The following is a 17,239-nucleotide window of genomic DNA, read 5'->3' as shown; positions in this document are numbered from 1 at the left end:
GACACAACAGCAGTGTGTGTTTTGTTGACATCCGCTAAGTTTGGAATTTTTGCATTTATAATACATTTTTTGGTGTATATTTTATTTTTTCAACACTTTATTCAACAAGTGAACGATAAAACATAAACTCTGAGCTGTTAATTGGTTAATTTTCGACGCTAAACAATTTCAAAGTGAAATGTTGCCAGCATTCATACCGTGTGTTTACATTAGCCCTCTCGAACATTTCGACACAGAGCTACTGGATACCCGCAAGTGATGGAAAACCCATCGTACCCTCCATATCGTATCTCGTATCTCCATATAATTTTGACAGGAGTTCGATGGGTTCGCTACTGGCGATTGGCATGTGTAAACAGGGGGTAGACCACCTCAGCGATACGTTTCCGAGCAACAATGTTGAGCGCAACAACATTAGACCGCTACCTTAAGCAGCGGTCAGAACCTCGCTGCATGCGATTTTGCCGCAAGCTTTTGAATGGGATTTGACGTTAATGACAGCACTTGCGAATCTGCCGCATGCGGCGATGCGGCAAAATCAAAATCTTTTGATTTTGTTGCATCTCCGCATGCGATTTTATTTCAGATGTCAAATGTCTAAAATCATATCAATGAATGATTATCTTTAAAAAGGAACAACAAAATATCATTATAATACCTTGAAAAGCTAGAAAATTGAGAAAACTCTTTTCTTGCCGCATGCGGCAAAATCGCATGCGGCAAAATCGCATGCGGCGAGGTTCTGACCATTACCTTGCCCATCACTAATTTGCTGGATCTCTTGGAATGTGGATTTTTTTAATTAAATTTTAAAATGCTCAAGAAACATAGAATTAAAACGGTTCGTTCCTTTTCAACACAAGAACCAATTGATTGTTTGTTTTTCATCATTATTTACCCTCACATTCGAAAGAATAAAACCGAACTTATTAGAAAATCGCACGACCTCGCCCAAATCAACAGTTTAGCTGGAAACTGATGTCCGAACAAACGTCATATAGGCAGATTTTGTTTCTTGGGCCACTTTTGCTATACACACCTTGTGCCAGAGGATGCCGCGACATAAACAAATTCCACCTACCTTGGCAGGGTGCGAAGTTTTTTGTGAACAATTGTTCGCGTATGTAGCAAGTCCCCAGAGTCCCCTTGGCAAACAGTGTGCGGGAAGAAGCGAACAATGAACTCCTCCACATCCTCCGGCGGGGAAAAGCCGGACAACGTGCCGGCCAGAAAGCGCCAGAATCGGCAAGCCGTGCTGGGAATGCTGAAAAAGGTGGACATCAAAAACAAGGGCTTGAAACGATTCTTCTACTTCACGTACGAGGCAGACCCGTCGGCCGCCAAACAGGAGCAGGTGAAAAAGCTCTACTTCAGCAATGGCGAAATCTGCGAGGGAGATGAATACTTTCTCCAGCACAGTAAGTATTGGCACACGCCTAAACACTCACGCGCAAACACACACACACACACACACGGGCGCACACTCAGCTAATCGTCATACCCTGTCTGGCCTGCTTGGTTTGTAGTGAAAAAGAGCGTGTTTGTGAGCAACATTCCGGGCGGTACGAAAAAGTCCGAGCTGTACCAGCTGTTCCAGCGCTACGGGATGGTGCTGTCGATTGAGCTGCGAACCCGCGGCGGTCGGAACATAGTGGGCCGCCAGCCACAGTATCCGTTCGAGACGGGCCCATACCTGTGCAGTACGATCGAGTTTGACTCACCGGAAAGTGCCAAGAATGCGTGCGAGGTGAAGACCGAAAGCACCTACAGCGCCAAACCGATTATGAACCCGTCCCTGTTGGGTAAGTATTAAATGGCCACCGCGGTTAGGGTAGACTGTGTTAAGAACCTTTTTGGCTCCGTCTTCCCAACATAGGGACGGAAAACTGTGTGTATGTTGAGAACGTACCGGCAGCAACGACGCGCCAGGAGCTGTGGCAGCACTTCAAGATGTTTGGCCCGATCCGGTCGATACGGATGGAGTTTCCCGACGGCACGCTGGTACTGACGGATGCCGAGTACGCACAGCTGCGCTCGGTCAACTGTCACATTCGGTTCCGGCGAAGAGCGGAGGCACGGGCTGCAGCGAAGGGCCTAAACCGAAGCACCTTCAAGGAGCGTCAAATTTCCGTACAGATGGCATATCAAAAGTACTGTAATCCGGATGGTGAGTGCAGAAAACGAGGCAAGAGGCCGCAGGAATACGTTCGATAACGTTCGGGATCTTTCTTTCCTCTCCCTACCCTTCGCAGAGCTGTCGAACAATGCGCTGCGAATCTTCTTTCAACCGTTCGGTGACGTGGTTGCCCTCGATCAAATTCCCCATCAACGGGCGGGGTACGTCTGCTTCAAGCTACCGATCCCGGCCGACCTGCTCAAGCGGGCCAACCAGCAAACGTTCCGCCGGCGGCGCATAACGATCGAGAAGCTGGACCTGCCGGGCATACCGAAGGAGGGCAAATCGGTGGCCAAGGCGGCGCTGGGCAATGGAAAGAACGGGCGCGAAGGGACGAACCCCCCGGGCAACGGTAGCAGCGGCAGCAGCAACACGAACAACAGCAACCGGGGAGGGTCGGCGACCACCACCACAGGTGCTTCCAGCAAGAGTGCTCCCACCAACCACGCCATTCAGATCAAGCTCGGTCGCAAGATCGCACGCAAAGCGCTCCCTCCGGCGGGCCGCAAACCGCTGGCCAAACGGGTAAGCGGCGATCTGGCCAAAGCGGAACCCGGCGGCGGCAAGCCGGGCAGCAAAACGGCAGCGAACGCCGAGAATGCGAAGGAAAACCGGGCCACATCGTAGGCCGCGAATGCGTACCCCCCACCGGTCCCTGGAAGTTGATCCGCCTCGAATAGTGTAATAAAAAGTTTTTATTTTAATTCACATACACACTTTTGATTGGGGTGGAAAAAGATTACTGCATATATGATACAAAATAGAAAGGCAGGGAGGGATGTGAGGGGCGAGTGTGGCCACTCTCTACTTCTTCCACGTGCGCTCCAGCTGCTCGGAGATGGCTTCCAGGAAGTCCTGCGTGTTCAGGTACATGCTGTCCTTGAGGTTGCGCGAGCCGTGAATGCACAGGGCCAGATCCTTGGTCATCTTGCCCGACTCCACCGTGTCGACGCAGGCCTTCTCGAGCGCCTTCGAGAAGCGGGCCAGTTCGGGCGTGTTGTCCAGCTTCGCACGGTGCTCCAAGCCGCGCGTCCACGCGAAGATCGAAGCGATCGGATTGGTGGAAGTGGGGCGTCCCTTTTGATGCTCGCTGGAGAGAAGAAAGGACGTTATACAGCGACTGCTATGGATATGGTGCGGAAGCTGCCAACGGCTTACCGGTAGTGGCGGGTGACCGTTCCGTGTGCGGCTTCCGATTCGACCGTTTTGCCGTCCGGGCACACCAGCACGGACGTCATGAGACCGAGCGAACCGTAACCCTGGGCGACGATGTCTGACTGCACGTCGCCGTCGTAGTTCTTGCAGGCCCACACGAACTCGCCGGACGATTTCAGCGCTTGCGCGACCATATCATCGATCAGCCGGTGCTCGTACCAGATCTTGGCCTCCTCGAACTGCTTCTTGTAGTCTCTGCATGGTCAACCGCGAAGCCAAACAATGGGGAAAAAGAGAACTTCATTAGAAAGGCAACAATTTAACAGCAGCTGATGCATTCCATACTTCTCGTAAATCTCCTGGAAAATGTCCTTGAAGCGACCGTCGTAGCGCTTCAGGATCGTGTTCTTGGTGGACAGGTACAGTGGCCACCGCTTGCCCAGCGCCACCTGGAACGAGGAGTGCGCGAACGCGCTGATCGACTCGTCCGTGTTGTACATGGCCAGCGCCACACCGGGCGAGGTGTACTTGTACAGCTGGATCTCCTCCACCGTGCCGTCCTCGCCGGTGTACACCATCTTGACCGTGCCGGGCTTGCGCACCACGTAGTCCTGCGCCTTGTACTGGTCGCCGTGCGCGTGACGCCCGATCACGATCGGCTTCGTCCAGCCGGGCACGATGCGGGGAATGTTGTTGCAGATGATCGGCTCGCGGAACACCGTGCCGCCGAGTATGTTACGGATCGTGCCGTTCGGGCTCAGCCACATCTTCTTCAGCTTGAACTCCTCGACGCGCTGCTCGTCCGGCGTGATCGTCGCACACTTGATGCCGACGTTGTGCTTCAGCATGGCGTGGGCGGCATCGATCGTGACCTGATCGTTCGTTTGGTCGCGATAGGGAAGTCCGAGATCGTAGTAAAGTGCTTCGACCTGTCCGGGGGATGGGGGGGGGTTTGTTGAGATAGCAATGATCCAAAAAGTAGAAGATATTATTATTTGCTTTCTCCCGTTTTTGAGCGTGATGATCGTACAAACCTTAACATAAGGAAAGATCAGCTTGTCCTTGATGAACTGCCAGATGATGCGGGTCATCTCATCGCCGTCCATCTCCACTATAGGCTTTACGGCCTGAATACGGGTGTCGGAGCCTAAAAAAAAGGAAGAAAATAGTAAAATCAGTACCAATAATACACCAATGCATCCCTCATCCGGCAATGGGAAATAGTTTCAAGGCCACCCATTTGGGGCAGTGTGTAATGCCTTATCACTTGGAGGCAAAGCAACACACACGCACACACACACATCACGAGAAGGATGCACCGCAATGCAATTCCAGCAGGCGATGCAAAAAAAATATCAGATTATTAAATCGTGATTGTGCAGCCACGAACGACCTTTGAAACTGTTTTGATTTTAGCTGCCAGTCCGCTAGTCAAATAAGTGGGGCTTGTGAGCCCCAATGCCGGTGTCGGGGGAAAGTAATCATGGCGTAACATCCGCCATTACGAAAGAGTGCACATTTAAAGCATTTTCTTGTAAGAAGCTGTGGGCACGTGGCAAAACCCGAACTCCAGACAGAGCGATGGTCAGTGGCTAACAAAAATGGGTCAGGGTCGTGCGCGCCTTCCATTGCTGGACACGATTATGGCGGAGTGCAATTGCAACGGCAGCGCAAGCATGCATTTTTCTCCACGCGGAGAGTCGCTCGCGCATGCACGCAGCGAAGAAGCGCACGAGGTCTACCCGTTACGTGCCGAAAAGGGGTGCGTTAGCGTGAGTGGGAAACAACTATACTTACTGCGTGCGCGTGACGGCACCATGGTAACGGCAGGCAGGATCGTCCGAGTTGAGGTACCCTGCACCGGAAGCGTTTTGCAGAAGCGGGCGAGAAGACGGGCCATGTTGGTGCGGTTTTTATTACACGATTTGCACTAAAATGTTCTGCAAAAAAAAGAAAGAGCGAGTGAGTGGGGGAGAGCGATACACAGAGAGAGAGAGAGAGAGAAAGAGAGAGAAAAACATAAACAATCATTTGACAATGGAAAGAAGCTACGCGGAGGAATTTGACCCAACCAAAAATCCAACGTCACAAAAAGCATTATCAGTGCCGTCGGTTCATCCACCTGATAAGGGGTGAGTATTTTTAGGGGGGTGAACAACACTGAGACACACACATAGCGGCTACAATAAAGTGGCACCGTTCCGTGGCGTGGTTGCTTTTCCCAGTTTGCAGGGAAACCCGGCAAGCCCTGCTTCCTCGGGGAAAGCAACTTTGACAGAAGGTGTCGAAAAAAAAGGTAAACAAACCGCTGGCTAACTCACACACAGTGTTGGTGAACGTTCGGAACACGGAATGGTGCGTGCGTATCGGTTGGCTCGTTACGTTTCCTTTGCAACCGGAACCGGCAAGTGAAGTGAAGAAAGATTCGCAAACGAGAAGAGCTACACGGGGCACAGTCCGCGGAACCACACAGTCGGACGGACGGACGGGATGTGAACGAACGCGAAGGTGATGACGGTGCTACTGCCACGCTGGTCACGAACAGAGTGCGGCACGCTGGTCCACGGAGAGCCATATGGCCGCGCGGCACTCTCCGCCCGATGATGACGGTGCCGGCTCGAGTCGGAGAGCAATCCCGAATTGGAAGAGAAACCCGCTCGTGATAAGGAACTCCGCTGCTGCTGATGCGTGCGTTCCGGTGCGAGAGCGGATCAAGGCGCGCACGGGTGCGTCAAGTTGGCCGAGAGAACGGTGCGTATGTGTGTGTGTGTGTGTGTGTACGAGTATGTGTTGGTAGCTGTGTGGTTCTATTTTGTATACGAGACTTAGCGCACGATCCGTAGGCGGCTGCGAACGCACCCGGCCGGCCCACTCGTCCCGATTGTCGCCCTCCCGTCCGCCCGCTGCATCTCAATTAATCCTCTGCCGTGCGCGCCGCGCTTGTGCGCCACTGACATAAACGCATTTGCTTATTATTTTTAGCTCGTCTGCAGCGTCCTGTGGACCATGGCAATGGCCGCATTTGCAAATATGTATATTCAAAACCCCCTTAGCCACGGTGCCCCGTGACGTATCGCTAGGGCCCAAGGTTTTGCAATTTCCAGACAGGAGAAAAGGCAAAGAATGATTCCCCCGCGACCACCACACGCGAATTTTAAAATGCGTGCTCGTGTGTGTGCTCCTGCATCGATCATGTTCCGCGATATTGCATTGTAGTTACATCCAGACACACACAGACAGACCCTGCGAATGTGCAACCAGGATTGGAACTGGTTTGCCGGAGTCGCGCCTTTCCTTTCGCGGGACCTGTTTGGACACCGATCCTGTTCAGGGTTGTCATCACAACGTCTCTAGTACACGTTTTCACCTCTCTTGAGGGAAATCTTCTTAAGAGGTCAAACATGAAGCACTGCTGCACCCAAGGACCGTTAATGTGGCGTCCCGCACTGTGACCTGGTAGATGAAATTCACCAAGCGTTCAGCAAAAAACCCGACCTGTGTGACCCGCTTCCCTCTTGCGCAAATCGGTTTATAAGATACTGCTTTTGCAGCTTATTTTTAGCAAATGTCGCACGCATAGAATCGCTTTTATTATAAACATTTCCTGCTTTCTCTTTAACCCCGGCGTATGCTGGCGTGTGTGTGATACATTTACCTTAGTGCGCGCGTGTGAGGGGGGGGGGGGGGGGGGTTTGTGGCCTCTCTGACGGGTCGCAGTTTGCCAATCCAACGAACGCATCCAACGTGACCGGAATGTGTTGTGCTGAAAACGGGGGGGGGGGGGGGTGGGTTCTGGTCGCACGGGGGCTTGTCGTCGTCATCGAGCTGCTTTTCGACTTTTGTACAGGACCGTTCCGGATGGGTTGGGAGCACGGGGACGGCGCGGGAGTAGCGCGTTCGTTCAACGGTCTGGAATCGGTGGATGTGGCTGCTTTCAAGGCCGGCCAGTTGTGCGTGTTTCGTTCGTTGCGTTGCGCTGCGACGCAGTTCGGATTAAAAGTCAGTGCCTGTATGGGGAAGGATGTCCTTTTCGGGGTTCTTTTTTGCGTTCTATGGGGTATTATCACTTTTGAGTTGAGTTGGAAATAGCAGAAAGGCGGCAGCATTTACGAGGGAATCTGAAGAAGTCACGCTTACTTCGATGGAATCCATAGTAATGCAGCAACTGTGGTCCTTTGCGAGCAATCACTGTCTCCATCCAGATGGTGCAGATGCCATCCACCACCAGGCATCCGTTGGACAGACAGAGCAGAGAGATAAGATTGTGGCCGTGACCGAATGGTTGATTTGTTTAAAAGCGACGAGGGTCGTCTATCAAAGGCCCGCACTTGCGTTTTGCTGCACGCACACACACTCTCTCCCTCTCTTTCTCCCACTGGGTGTGTAGAAATGACCCCCTGCGTTTCTGGAGATGGATTTTTCCACCAGCCTGCTGTGCTATTCACAATCGATGCGTTATTTACTTGAAAGCCTACCAACCGCCCGCCCAACGGGGAAGGGAAGAAAATCAATAATAGTCAATGTAAGTCCATCCTTCCCGTCAATTTCATTCGGAGGAAAACGTTAAGTGACGATAATGAGTGATAAACGAACATGATTGTTTTTCGGGGGGAGTGGATGCTTGAACCATCTTTCGAGCGCCTCTCTTATCGTCGTGTGTCGCTGGACAATGAGAATTAAGGGAAGGGAAAGTTTTCGGTTAATATTACAGGGTTTTCCAGGGGTTCTCATAGTTGTGCGACACTTCCTCGACTCTTTCTTATAGGAAGTAAACTTCGTATGTTGGAAATTGGACTCTATGGCACCCTTTTTGGACAGGCTCCTAGGCAATTCTTATTTGAATTGTCCATCAAGGTTGCTTTAGAGTCCAATTCCCATTACATTAAGCTCATTTTATGTAGGAAAGAGTCAATAAAGGTCCCACTCGGAAGCTATGAGAATTCCTGGAAAAACCCTGTATAGAGCATCACAGTGAGAAGATCGTTATTAATCATTTTAAAAAGAATTTTAATTCTATGTTTAAGAAATTGCAAACGGTGTCGATCAAATCAGTATCATTAATGTGAATATTTTGCACTTTCTTCTTTGTCTTTAGGTTCAATGAACTTTATTGCTAGAGCGATAGCATCAGCATCCATTTCAGACATACCCAAATGTCGCCCACCATTTCGGCTGTCTTGTCTTCCTTCCCCAACAAACACTTGTTGCTGTTGCACTAGATAACAGCAGTAGGCCGTGGTGAACGAAGCCGTACATGTAGCCGTATCAGAGGAACAACACTCAAACTCCCTAGTACAAGAGCACATCATTACTACGGGGGGTTGTGCCTGACCGCGGGACCTGTCCAAAACAGTATAAATGTCATCACAAGATAGCATTGTTGTTCTTTTTGTTCGTATGGCGTTTAGATCGTCTTATCGTTTGTCTTAATTATTTTGCACAAAAGTAAACCACCCACCGACCCAACGGTTACTTAATAACCTCTGCGTTTGAACAATTGAACCCAAGCGAGCAACAAGCACATTCCCAACTTGGCAGGGGGGCGGGTGACTTGCTAATGATAAGAAGCAATCGTTTTGGGCTCCCCTGCTTTAACATACTGCACTGCCTGACCAATTGTGAGTGATGATAATGAACACTTTTGTTAGAACAGTTTTGATAACGTTTGTTCGCGCTTTTTGTTTTGTTTTTGCGCGCACGCCAAGCGCTCTTTTGCGTAACCTGCGCGTGTGCAGCCGCCGGCGCAGTGTTTGTTTGTTTTTGTTTTGGAGCAAAGTTTATCCACCCTTCAGCACCGGACCACTCCACCCCTACGCCCGGGGTGTAACACAATCAACATGTAAAAGTTCATACAACCCCGTCCCCCCGTCCCATAAGCATAAAGTTTGCCAAACAATGCTTATCAAGGTGATAAACCCGTCAACCAACAACGACGACGGTTCGTTTCGCGCTAAAGCCGCTCGACGGTTGTTGCTCGATCATATGGTGATGGTGAAGGGCTTAAATATCGTTTCGGAGGTGTTGATAACGCTGGCAATATCACACCACGGGTTGTTGCACGGGGCAGGGAAATGTGCATTGCAATCAATTTCTTTCCTTTTATTGCTCGTTTTAGGTACGGTTTTGGCTTCGCACAACGCTCTGGAGCACAGTCCGATATCGATGAGAGGTTATGAACGGGATGAAAGAAGGAGGAGAGAGAGGCGAATCAATTCCGCCACAATGCTGACGTAAAAGCATGCGAATTAGTTCTATTCATAGATGAGCTGCTGATGCACACAACAACGGTTGAGAATTATGGTCGTATGGCCGTTCTGGAGGGACCGGAAAGCAATCCGGCAGCCCCAAGGCGAACCAGCTGCTAATCACACGCTGCTCCAAATTGGCCTATTTTTTACTGTTTACTTTTTAATCAACAGACAAACAAATATGCAGCATTCAACGGAGAGGGAAAGGCACGGAGGATTGCAAATTGCCATTGCCAAGAATTGGTGATTGGTGTATTGGCAATGTCGCAAACGTTATCGCGCATTTGGTGACCTTTTCCTGCATTGCTCCTGCTGGAACCAGTTTTTTTTAATGAAAGTTTCGATTTGGCATTTTGTTTCCACATTCTGGTTGGCACTGTACAGTTGTCCCGGATTTGTTTTTTGTTAGACGATCGTTGGGGTGGGCACGATCTTCTTGTTCGCGCTAAATGCCGGCATTCGCCGGTTCTCATCCCCTAACTGCCGCGTAAATAAAACATGCCTAAACACACACACACTCAGTCACCGTTCCCAGGTCGTTGCTTCCCGTTTGATATGCGGTCGGGGCAGGTTCGAACGGGGGTGTGGTGTGTGTGTGTGCCTGGGTCGGGGTGGCGTCCAAAACAGAATTAAATAAGACGCAATTTCATCTGTCTCGGGGCTCGGGTGCGCGTATCGCAAAATTGTTGGGTGTGTCTTTTCCTATGCGTGTGTTAGAAGGGGCCAGTTATCGTAGATGATTAGATGCTGACTTTACACTTGCTACACTTGGTTTTAAAATATCTTGTGGGATTTTGTGTTTTTTTTTTTAAAGATGAAGATCGTTCTTCTCTGCTTTTGTTTAAATAACTTATCTCCTGCTTAGGATGATTAGACCAACTATGTACAGCGAAGCAGTAATTTAGATGCGTTAAATACATGCCACAGTTATTGCACTCCTGTTTTCATGTGAGTTTTTTAATATGTTTATTTTTTGTTTTATTGTTATTTCAGGGTTGATCAAATGACAATTCTGTATGGATGATCACGTTGAGGTAATATTTTTTTCAATTATTATTATTTATTAAATTTACTTTAATTTAAATTTTAAGTTATTTTTTCTTATTTATATTTTTTTTCTTTTTCTTCTTATATTTATATATCGCATTACAACATGTGCGGTAAATGGCAGTTTTATAATAGGACGTATTCAAAAGCCACGAGCCACGTAATGGTCACGAGGAGGCGCCAGAGATTCAGGCGGGAATCGATCCCGAGCAGGACTTGCTTGAAGTCAAAGGGTTTAGCCATCCTCCAGGTTCATCCTAAGCAACTTGTACGTACTTTAGAACGCATGAATTATGTTTCTATTTTGTTGTAATCATTTGCCATAGGCAGAAGTGTTTGATTGTTTCCATCAAAGATCAGTTAAACACAAGATCTTAGGTGTTTTGATCAAGTTAGTTATGTTTTTATACACGTTTTTATTCGTTTTTATTCAAATTTGCGATGAAAAAAGAATGTTTTAGTCTTATTAATATTTAAGCTTCAAAGCGCAGCTTCGCCGGTTGCCGTTCCCTGCCCTTAAACTGGTGTGATGTCGGAGTAGAGAACCAAAACATGCAAAAAATATCATTTTTTATGCAAACCCGTGGGTTTAGAAGCGAGGCACGGGAATGATTTCTTCCCCACCTCCTGGTTTACCACCCCTTTTCGTCTCCTGACCTCACCGCACAGTCAGCTTAATCGACGGAGGGACCGCGGGTTATTAACTGGATGAGAGCAACCGTGAACGTGATCTCACAACTCCCCCTGCCTCCCATCAAAAAGGGTGTCGGATGTGCAGCGGGAAAGGAAGCTCAATGCATCTCCTGCACTGTCACCCACCCACCCCTGTTATGTGGTCCTGTCCCCCTGCTAACCGGCCGGCTTATTGTACGTGTGTGTGGATCTCTCGCGTATCACAACTCACAACAGCTCAGAGAGTCCAACCGGCTCGCACACTCTCTCTCTTTCTTTCTCTTTCTCTTCGTGGTTCGGTTCGTGATTTCGTTGCGCTGCCGATCGGGACAGATCCGGTCCCAGGCCGGCCGGCAGCGCAGGCCAGTCCGTCGTCGCCGTCTCTCGCGAGCTGTTGTCATTTCCACCGTCGTGCGCAACCGTCCACACGCGCGCGTGCGGACCGCTATTCCTGTGTGTGTCGACGGCCCCCGCCGGTCGTGCTTTGGGTCGTTTACAGGCCATCGTTAGTGAAGTGCTGTGTGTTCGCGCGTGCTACGCCGGCTGCTGCTGCTGCTGCTGTTATTGCCCTTATCGTTACTGCTGTTTTTGTTACTGTTTTTGGTTTGTCGCGCCTGTGTGCGCTCTTCTGCTGCGCGATCTTTACCGGTTGCGATCCGGTGCGTGGATGTGTGCGTTTCACCAGCGCAAGAGTGCGTGTGCGTGACACGCAATTTTATCATTGCAATTTTTTGTTTTAATCGACACATTGTTGTGTTTGCTGGCTTGTTTTCATAGAGAATAGTGTAAAAGTGTTAACATCTGTCCCATCATTACTAAGAGTCTTCATTACAAGAGTACTTTAGTTGACATTGAATAGTGCATAGAGTGCATCAAGATCACCACGATCGAAAGTGTCTTTAATCGCTACTAAACTAAACAAAAAGAAGAGAGAGAGAGACGAGCGAAGGTGCGACTGCATTGCATTATCATATTTGCCACGTTGTTTTTCGTGCCAGATTGATAACTGCGGGCGCCCAGCGGAATATTGCCAATCGAAGACAGCGAGGGTGAAAGCCACCGGGCAGAAGGAGTGGACGCGGGTGCGGGAGGACGGGAGGACGAGCTGCTGCTGTAAGTGACTGCACCGCACCACCACCCAACGCACACTATGACGCGCGGTGTGTTACGGCTGTGCTGCCAGCTGCAGGGAGATGCACTGCTACAACTGGCGAAACCGGTGCATCCGCTGCGATTGTTCTCAGGTTTGGCACTAGGCGCTTTCTTTCTGGCTAAGAGGGAGGACAGGATGAGATGAAATTGTTAATGTTTCTCTGTTGAAATGTTTGCTTTTAGGAAGCGTTAAGCTACTGCAGAAGGATGGCAAACCGGCGACGGCAGTGAAAGGCGTTCCGTACCAGAATCTGGTCATCGGTGTGCCGAAGGAGAGATGGGCCAACGAAAAGCGGTAAGAAGAAGTAATTTAATCCAGGCAAGAGCTGATGTAAGATAAGAAAGATTAATATCGAAATAGCATCTTATTGTTAATTTATATCGAAATACCATTAAAGCATTGGTTTGAATCCCATCCTGACTTGTGTCCACCTGTATCAAGGACGATCGGTGGTTTCGTGGTACAAATATGTCTATGAAACATATAAGAAAAACAAGAAGATTGTTTTAAGCAAAAAAATCGAGCTTATCAGCATCTCGCAGCATAGTGTAAGCTAAATCTTTATTTCTTCAGATAACCGTTTATGCCTTTATCTCGCTCGTACCACTTGTAATCAGTTACAGCCTCAAGTGCATTTCATAACCCATGGAATGCATGGATGGGATGGGGGAGATTCCTTATCACTTTCTTTGCAATTTAAAATGTATTTAAATAATTTGAAAAATAGTATTAATAATATTAATAATATAATAATTATTATTATCTGTCATTAGCGATAATTATAATCGGAATAAACGACTTATAATCGATATTGGCATTAGGGATATAGAAAAGGAAACCTTTGTGAATTTATTGTACTGTTTAGAAAGTATGAACTATTTAAAATAACTATTTTTTTAATTGTATTTTATTTACACCACTTTTTTTAAAGTAGCACTTCAAATTACCTAATATATGACAATTCTGCTATAAAACATTTAGTAGATTGTATAGCAAAACTGCTAGTACTTTACGTACCTTTTGGGATTATTGTTGAACAAAAATTCTAAAATTGGGTTTGAAATTGTATGAATGTATGTTGCCATTGTGAACCAACACAGAAATGCGTCAAAATATTTCAAAGTTTATTTTGCAATTTACATTTTAACTAATGGTTATTTTCCCTGTCTTTTACCTATCCTACAGAGTATCCGTTACACCGGTTGTTGCCGGCACACTGGTCAAGAAAGGGTTCAAGGTGCAGGTGGAAAGTGGCGCTGGTTTGAATGCAAAGTTCCGCGACGCCGACTATGAAGCGGCCGGGGCCAGTATCGTCGACGGTCGCAAAGCGTTCGAAACTGGTACGTAAATATGAAGCGATTCGATTGGGAAATGAATCTAATTTACTGCTACTTGCGTATACTCCAACCGCGCAGACATTGTGCTGAAAGTACGGCAACCGATCGAGCCCGAAATTCCCCAGCTGCGGGACGCATCGACGCTGATCTCCTTCCTGTATCCGGCCCAAAACAAGGAGCTGATCGACAAGCTGGCACAGCGGAAAATTAATGCATTTGGTAAACAACATCACGAAGCGCCTTGATAAAAACTGTCCGTGCTAATTGACGCCTTCATTCCTTTGCAGCGATGGATGCGATTCCGCGCATTTCCCGTGCGCAAGTGTTCGACGCACTGTCCTCGATGGCCAACATCTCCGGCTACCGGGCCGTCATCGAGGCGGCCAACCATTTTCCGCGCTTCTTTACCGGCCAGATTACGGCGGCCGGTAAGGTACCGCCGGCCAAGATTCTGGTCATTGGCGGCGGCGTGGCCGGGTTGGCCGCGATCGGGCAGGCCCGCGGCATGGGTGCGATCGTGCGCGCGTTCGATACGCGCCCGGTCGTGAAGGAGCAGGTGGAGAGCATGGGCGCCGAGTTTCTGACCATCAACATCAGCGAGGACGGTTCGACGGCGGGCGGCTACAGTAAGGAGATGAGCAAGGAGTTTATCGAGGCGGAGATGGCACTGTTTGCGAAGCAGTGCAAGGAGGTGGACGTGATCATTACGACCGCGCTCATCCCGGGCAAAAAGGCGCCGCTGTAAGTTGCGGGCGAGTTGCGTGCGAGTGTTTTGTGCAAGTTGGAATGTTGAAACCGCCGTTTGTGTACAACATTGCATACAGCACGCGCAGCAGAACTCTACTAAACACGTGGTTAATCGTTCGTTTTCTCTCTCGCTTTCTCTCTTTCCATCAGTCTCATCACGGAGGAAATGGTAAAATCGATGAAGCCCGGCAGCGTGATCGTCGATCTGGCGGCCGAAACCGGCGGCAACGTGCAAACGACCGTCCCGGGCGAGATCAAGGTGGTGCACGATGTGGTGCACGTTGGGCTGACCGACTTCCCGAGCCGGCTGCCGACGCAAAGCTCGACGCTGTACGCGAACAACATCTCCAAGTTTCTCCTGTCGATGGGCGAGAAGGACCACTTTCACATCAATCCCGAGGACGAGGTGGTGCGCGGCAGCATGGTGCTGCAGGGCGGCAACCTAATGTGGCCACCGCCAGTCATTCCCGTGTCGGCCAAGCCTCCGCCGGCAGTCGCGGCCAGCAAGCCGGCCGCCATCAAAGCGGAAGCGCTGCCGGCCGACCCGTTCAAGGAGACGCTCCGCAGCAGCCTCATGTATACGGGCGGGCTGGGCACGTTGCTGGGGCTCGGCGCAGTGGCCCCGAATGCCGCCTTCACCACCATGATGACGACGTTCGCAATGTCCGGCATCGTGGGCTACCACACGGTGTGGGGCGTTACGCCCGCCCTCCACTCGCCGCTCATGTCCGTCACGAACGCCATCTCGGGCATAACGGCCGTCGGGGGGCTGCTGCTGATGGGTGGCGGTGTGATGCCGTCCAACACGATCGAAACGCTCGCGGCCAGTGCAGCGCTCATTTCGTTCGTCAACATTTTCGGCGGCTTTCTCGTGACGCAGCGCATGCTGGACATGTTTAAGCGCCCGACGGACCCGCCCGAGCACAACTACCTGTACGGCATCCCGGCCGCCGTGTTCCTGGGCGGGTACGGTGTCGGTGCACTGCAGCAGCTGCCCGAAATCCACCAGATGGCATATCTGGCCTCGAGTCTGTGCTGTATCGGGGCGCTCGTCGGGCTGTCCTCGCAGAAAACGTCCCGGCTGGGCAATGCGCTCGGCATGATGGGCGTTACGGGCGGTATTGCCGCCACCCTGGGGCACATGGCGCCGAGCACGGAGGTGCTGATGCAGATGGGCGGTGTGGCTGGACTGGGCGGACTGCTCGGATCGATCATTGCGAAGCGCATTCAAATTACGGATCTACCGCAGCTGGTGGCCGCCTTCCACAGCCTGGTCGGTGCCGCCGCTGTGCTGACCTGTGTGGCGACGTACATGCACGATTTCCCCACGCTGGCGACCGACCCGGCGGCCAACGTGCTGAAGACGGCCCTGTTTCTGGGCACGTACATCGGGGGCGTCACGTTTAGTGGATCGCTCGTAGCGTACGGCAAGCTGCAGGGCGTCCTCAACTCGGCCCCACTGCTGCTGCCCGGCCGACACTTCATCAACGGAGGCCTGCTGGCGGGCAATCTGGCCGCTATGGGTGCGTTCTACCTGGAGCCGACGATGGCCGGCGGGCTGGGACTGCTCGGTGCGACGGCCGCCATGTCGACGGCGATGGGCGTCACGCTGACGGCTGCCATCGGTGGCGCCGACATGCCGGTCGTCATCACGGTGCTGAACTCGTACTCCGGTTGGGCGCTGTGCGCGGAAGGGTTCATGCTGAACAACAACCTGATGACGATCGTGGGCGCCCTGATCGGTTCGTCCGGTGCCATCCTGTCCTACATCATGTGCAAAGCGATGAACCGGTCGCTGCCGAACGTGATCCTGGGCGGGTACGGTACGACCTCGACGGCCGGCGGCAAGCCGGCAGAAATAGTGGGCACCCACACGGAGGTAAACGTGGACGGCGTGGTGGAGATGATACGCAACTCGAAGAACATCATCATCACGCCCGGGTATGGGCTGTGCGTGGCCAAGGCGCAGTACCCGATCGCGGAGATGGTGAGCTTGTTGAAGGCGCGCGGCAAGAAGGTACGTTTCGGCATCCATCCGGTGGCGGGCCGGATGCCGGGCCAGCTGAACGTGCTGCTGGCGGAGGCGGGCGTCCCGTACGACGACGTGCTCGAGATGGAGGAGATCAACGAAGACTTTGACGAGACTGATCTGGTGCTGGTGATCGGTGCGAACGACACGGTGAACAGTGCGGCCGAGGACGACCCGAACTCGATCATTGCCGGCATGCCGGTGCTGCGCGTCTGGAAGGCGGATCAGGTAAGTGGAGGCGCTGGAGCTGTTACCGGCATATTCGTGGGACATCACTAACCTGGAGCTTTTATCTATCTGTAGGTGGTTGTGATGAAGCGTTCGCTTGGCGTCGGTTACGCGGCAGTGGACAACCCGATCTTCTACAAACCGAACACCTCGATGTTGCTCGGTGACGCGAAGAAGACGTGCGACGCCCTGCTGGGCAAGATTAAGGAAGACAACTGAGGGCAGAGTGACGAAATTATTGGGAATGGGGGATTTGGGTACTTTACTTCACTAAGCGCCGTTTGCCGACCGAGGCGACAGCAGCAGCAGCACAAGCATTTAATTAAGTGAGTGGTAATGTAAGAAAAAACCGTGCGATAACAACCGTGGCCATACAATGTTAAAATTCTATGGTTTATGTAATGTGTAAAATAAAGTGTTTTATGGTGTACATTGATTATTGAAGCG

General features: G+C 50.8%; 3 protein-coding genes across 8 annotated transcripts; 2 read left to right on the top strand and 1 right to left on the bottom strand.

The window, feature by feature from the left end:
• Positions 1-1,040: 1,040 nt before the first annotated feature.
• Positions 1,041-2,884, top strand: LOC1273839 (uncharacterized). The gene is made up of 4 exons (XM_312861.5): positions 1,041-1,418; positions 1,527-1,802; positions 1,877-2,167; positions 2,253-2,884. Exons 1-4 carry the CDS (start codon positions 1,178-1,180, stop codon positions 2,801-2,803), a joined length of 1,359 nt encoding a protein of 452 aa, XP_312861.5. The 5' UTR covers positions 1,041-1,177; the 3' UTR covers positions 2,804-2,884.
• LOC1273838 (isocitrate dehydrogenase [NADP], mitochondrial) lies at positions 2,854-5,973 on the bottom strand. The gene is made up of 6 exons (XM_312860.6): positions 5,653-5,973; positions 5,129-5,271; positions 4,366-4,478; positions 3,677-4,260; positions 3,335-3,586; positions 2,854-3,266 (listed from the first exon to the last, which is right to left on the bottom strand). The coding sequence occupies exons 2-6, from the start codon at positions 5,229-5,231 to the stop codon at positions 2,981-2,983; spliced, it is 1,338 nt and encodes a 445-aa protein (XP_312860.6). The 5' UTR covers positions 5,232-5,271; positions 5,653-5,973; the 3' UTR covers positions 2,854-2,980.
• LOC1273837 (NAD(P) transhydrogenase, mitochondrial) lies at positions 5,948-17,229 on the top strand. 6 transcript variants are annotated; one of them, XM_061651621.1, is made up of 10 exons: positions 5,948-6,082; positions 10,573-10,613; positions 10,751-10,894; positions 12,297-12,542; positions 12,634-12,745; positions 13,637-13,791; positions 13,867-14,007; positions 14,076-14,529; positions 14,686-16,792; positions 16,868-17,229. In XM_061651621.1, the coding sequence occupies exons 4-10, from the start codon at positions 12,449-12,451 to the stop codon at positions 17,009-17,011; spliced, it is 3,207 nt and encodes a 1,068-aa protein (XP_061507605.1). In that variant the 5' UTR covers positions 5,948-6,082; positions 10,573-10,613; positions 10,751-10,894; positions 12,297-12,448; the 3' UTR covers positions 17,012-17,229. The 6 variants fall into 6 exon arrangements, with proteins under 6 accessions (XP_061507605.1, XP_061507603.1, XP_312859.5 ...); XM_061651619.1 differs by lacking the exons at positions 5,948-6,082; positions 10,573-10,613; positions 10,751-10,894 and adding an exon at positions 11,630-11,901 and having other exon boundaries at positions 12,076-12,542; XM_061651622.1 differs by lacking the exons at positions 5,948-6,082; positions 10,573-10,613; positions 10,751-10,894 and adding an exon at positions 11,633-11,901.
• Positions 17,230-17,239: the final 10 nt, after the last annotated feature.

Source organism: Anopheles gambiae, chromosome 2 (assembly GCF_943734735.2).
Source record: "Anopheles gambiae chromosome 2, idAnoGambNW_F1_1, whole genome shotgun sequence".
NCBI classification, from domain to species: domain Eukaryota; kingdom Metazoa; phylum Arthropoda; class Insecta; order Diptera; family Culicidae; genus Anopheles; species Anopheles gambiae.
The sequence above is the reverse complement of the archived record's forward strand: the minus strand, read 5'-3'. Positions and strand labels throughout refer to the sequence as shown.

Excerpts from the sequence above, each read along its gene's own strand:
- LOC1273839 (XM_312861.5), top strand. The coding sequence starts at position 1,178 with ATGAACTCCTCCACATCCTCCGGCGGGGAAAAGCCGGACAACGTGCCG. Across the intron at positions 1,419-1,526 it reads TGAATACTTTCTCCAGCACA|TGAAAAAGAGCGTGTTTGTG; the intron begins GTAAGTATTGGC and ends CTTGGTTTGTAG. Across the intron at positions 2,168-2,252 it reads AAAGTACTGTAATCCGGATG|AGCTGTCGAACAATGCGCTG; the intron begins GTGAGTGCAGAA and ends TACCCTTCGCAG.
- LOC1273838 (XM_312860.6), bottom strand. The coding sequence starts at position 5,231 with ATGGCCCGTCTTCTCGCCCGCTTCTGCAAAACGCTTCCGGTGCAGGGT. Across the intron at positions 4,261-4,365 it reads TGATCTTTCCTTATGTTAAG|GTCGAAGCACTTTACTACGA; the intron begins GTTTGTACGATC and ends TCCCCCGGACAG. Across the intron at positions 3,267-3,334 it reads ACGGTCACCCGCCACTACCG|CGAGCATCAAAAGGGACGCC; the intron begins GTAAGCCGTTGG and ends TCTTCTCTCCAG.
- LOC1273837 (XM_061651621.1), top strand. The coding sequence starts at position 12,449 with ATGACGCGCGGTGTGTTACGGCTGTGCTGCCAGCTGCAGGGAGATGCA. Across the intron at positions 12,543-12,633 it reads TCCGCTGCGATTGTTCTCAG|GAAGCGTTAAGCTACTGCAG; the intron begins GTTTGGCACTAG and ends GTTTGCTTTTAG. Across the intron at positions 14,008-14,075 it reads GCGGAAAATTAATGCATTTG|CGATGGATGCGATTCCGCGC; the intron begins GTAAACAACATC and ends ATTCCTTTGCAG.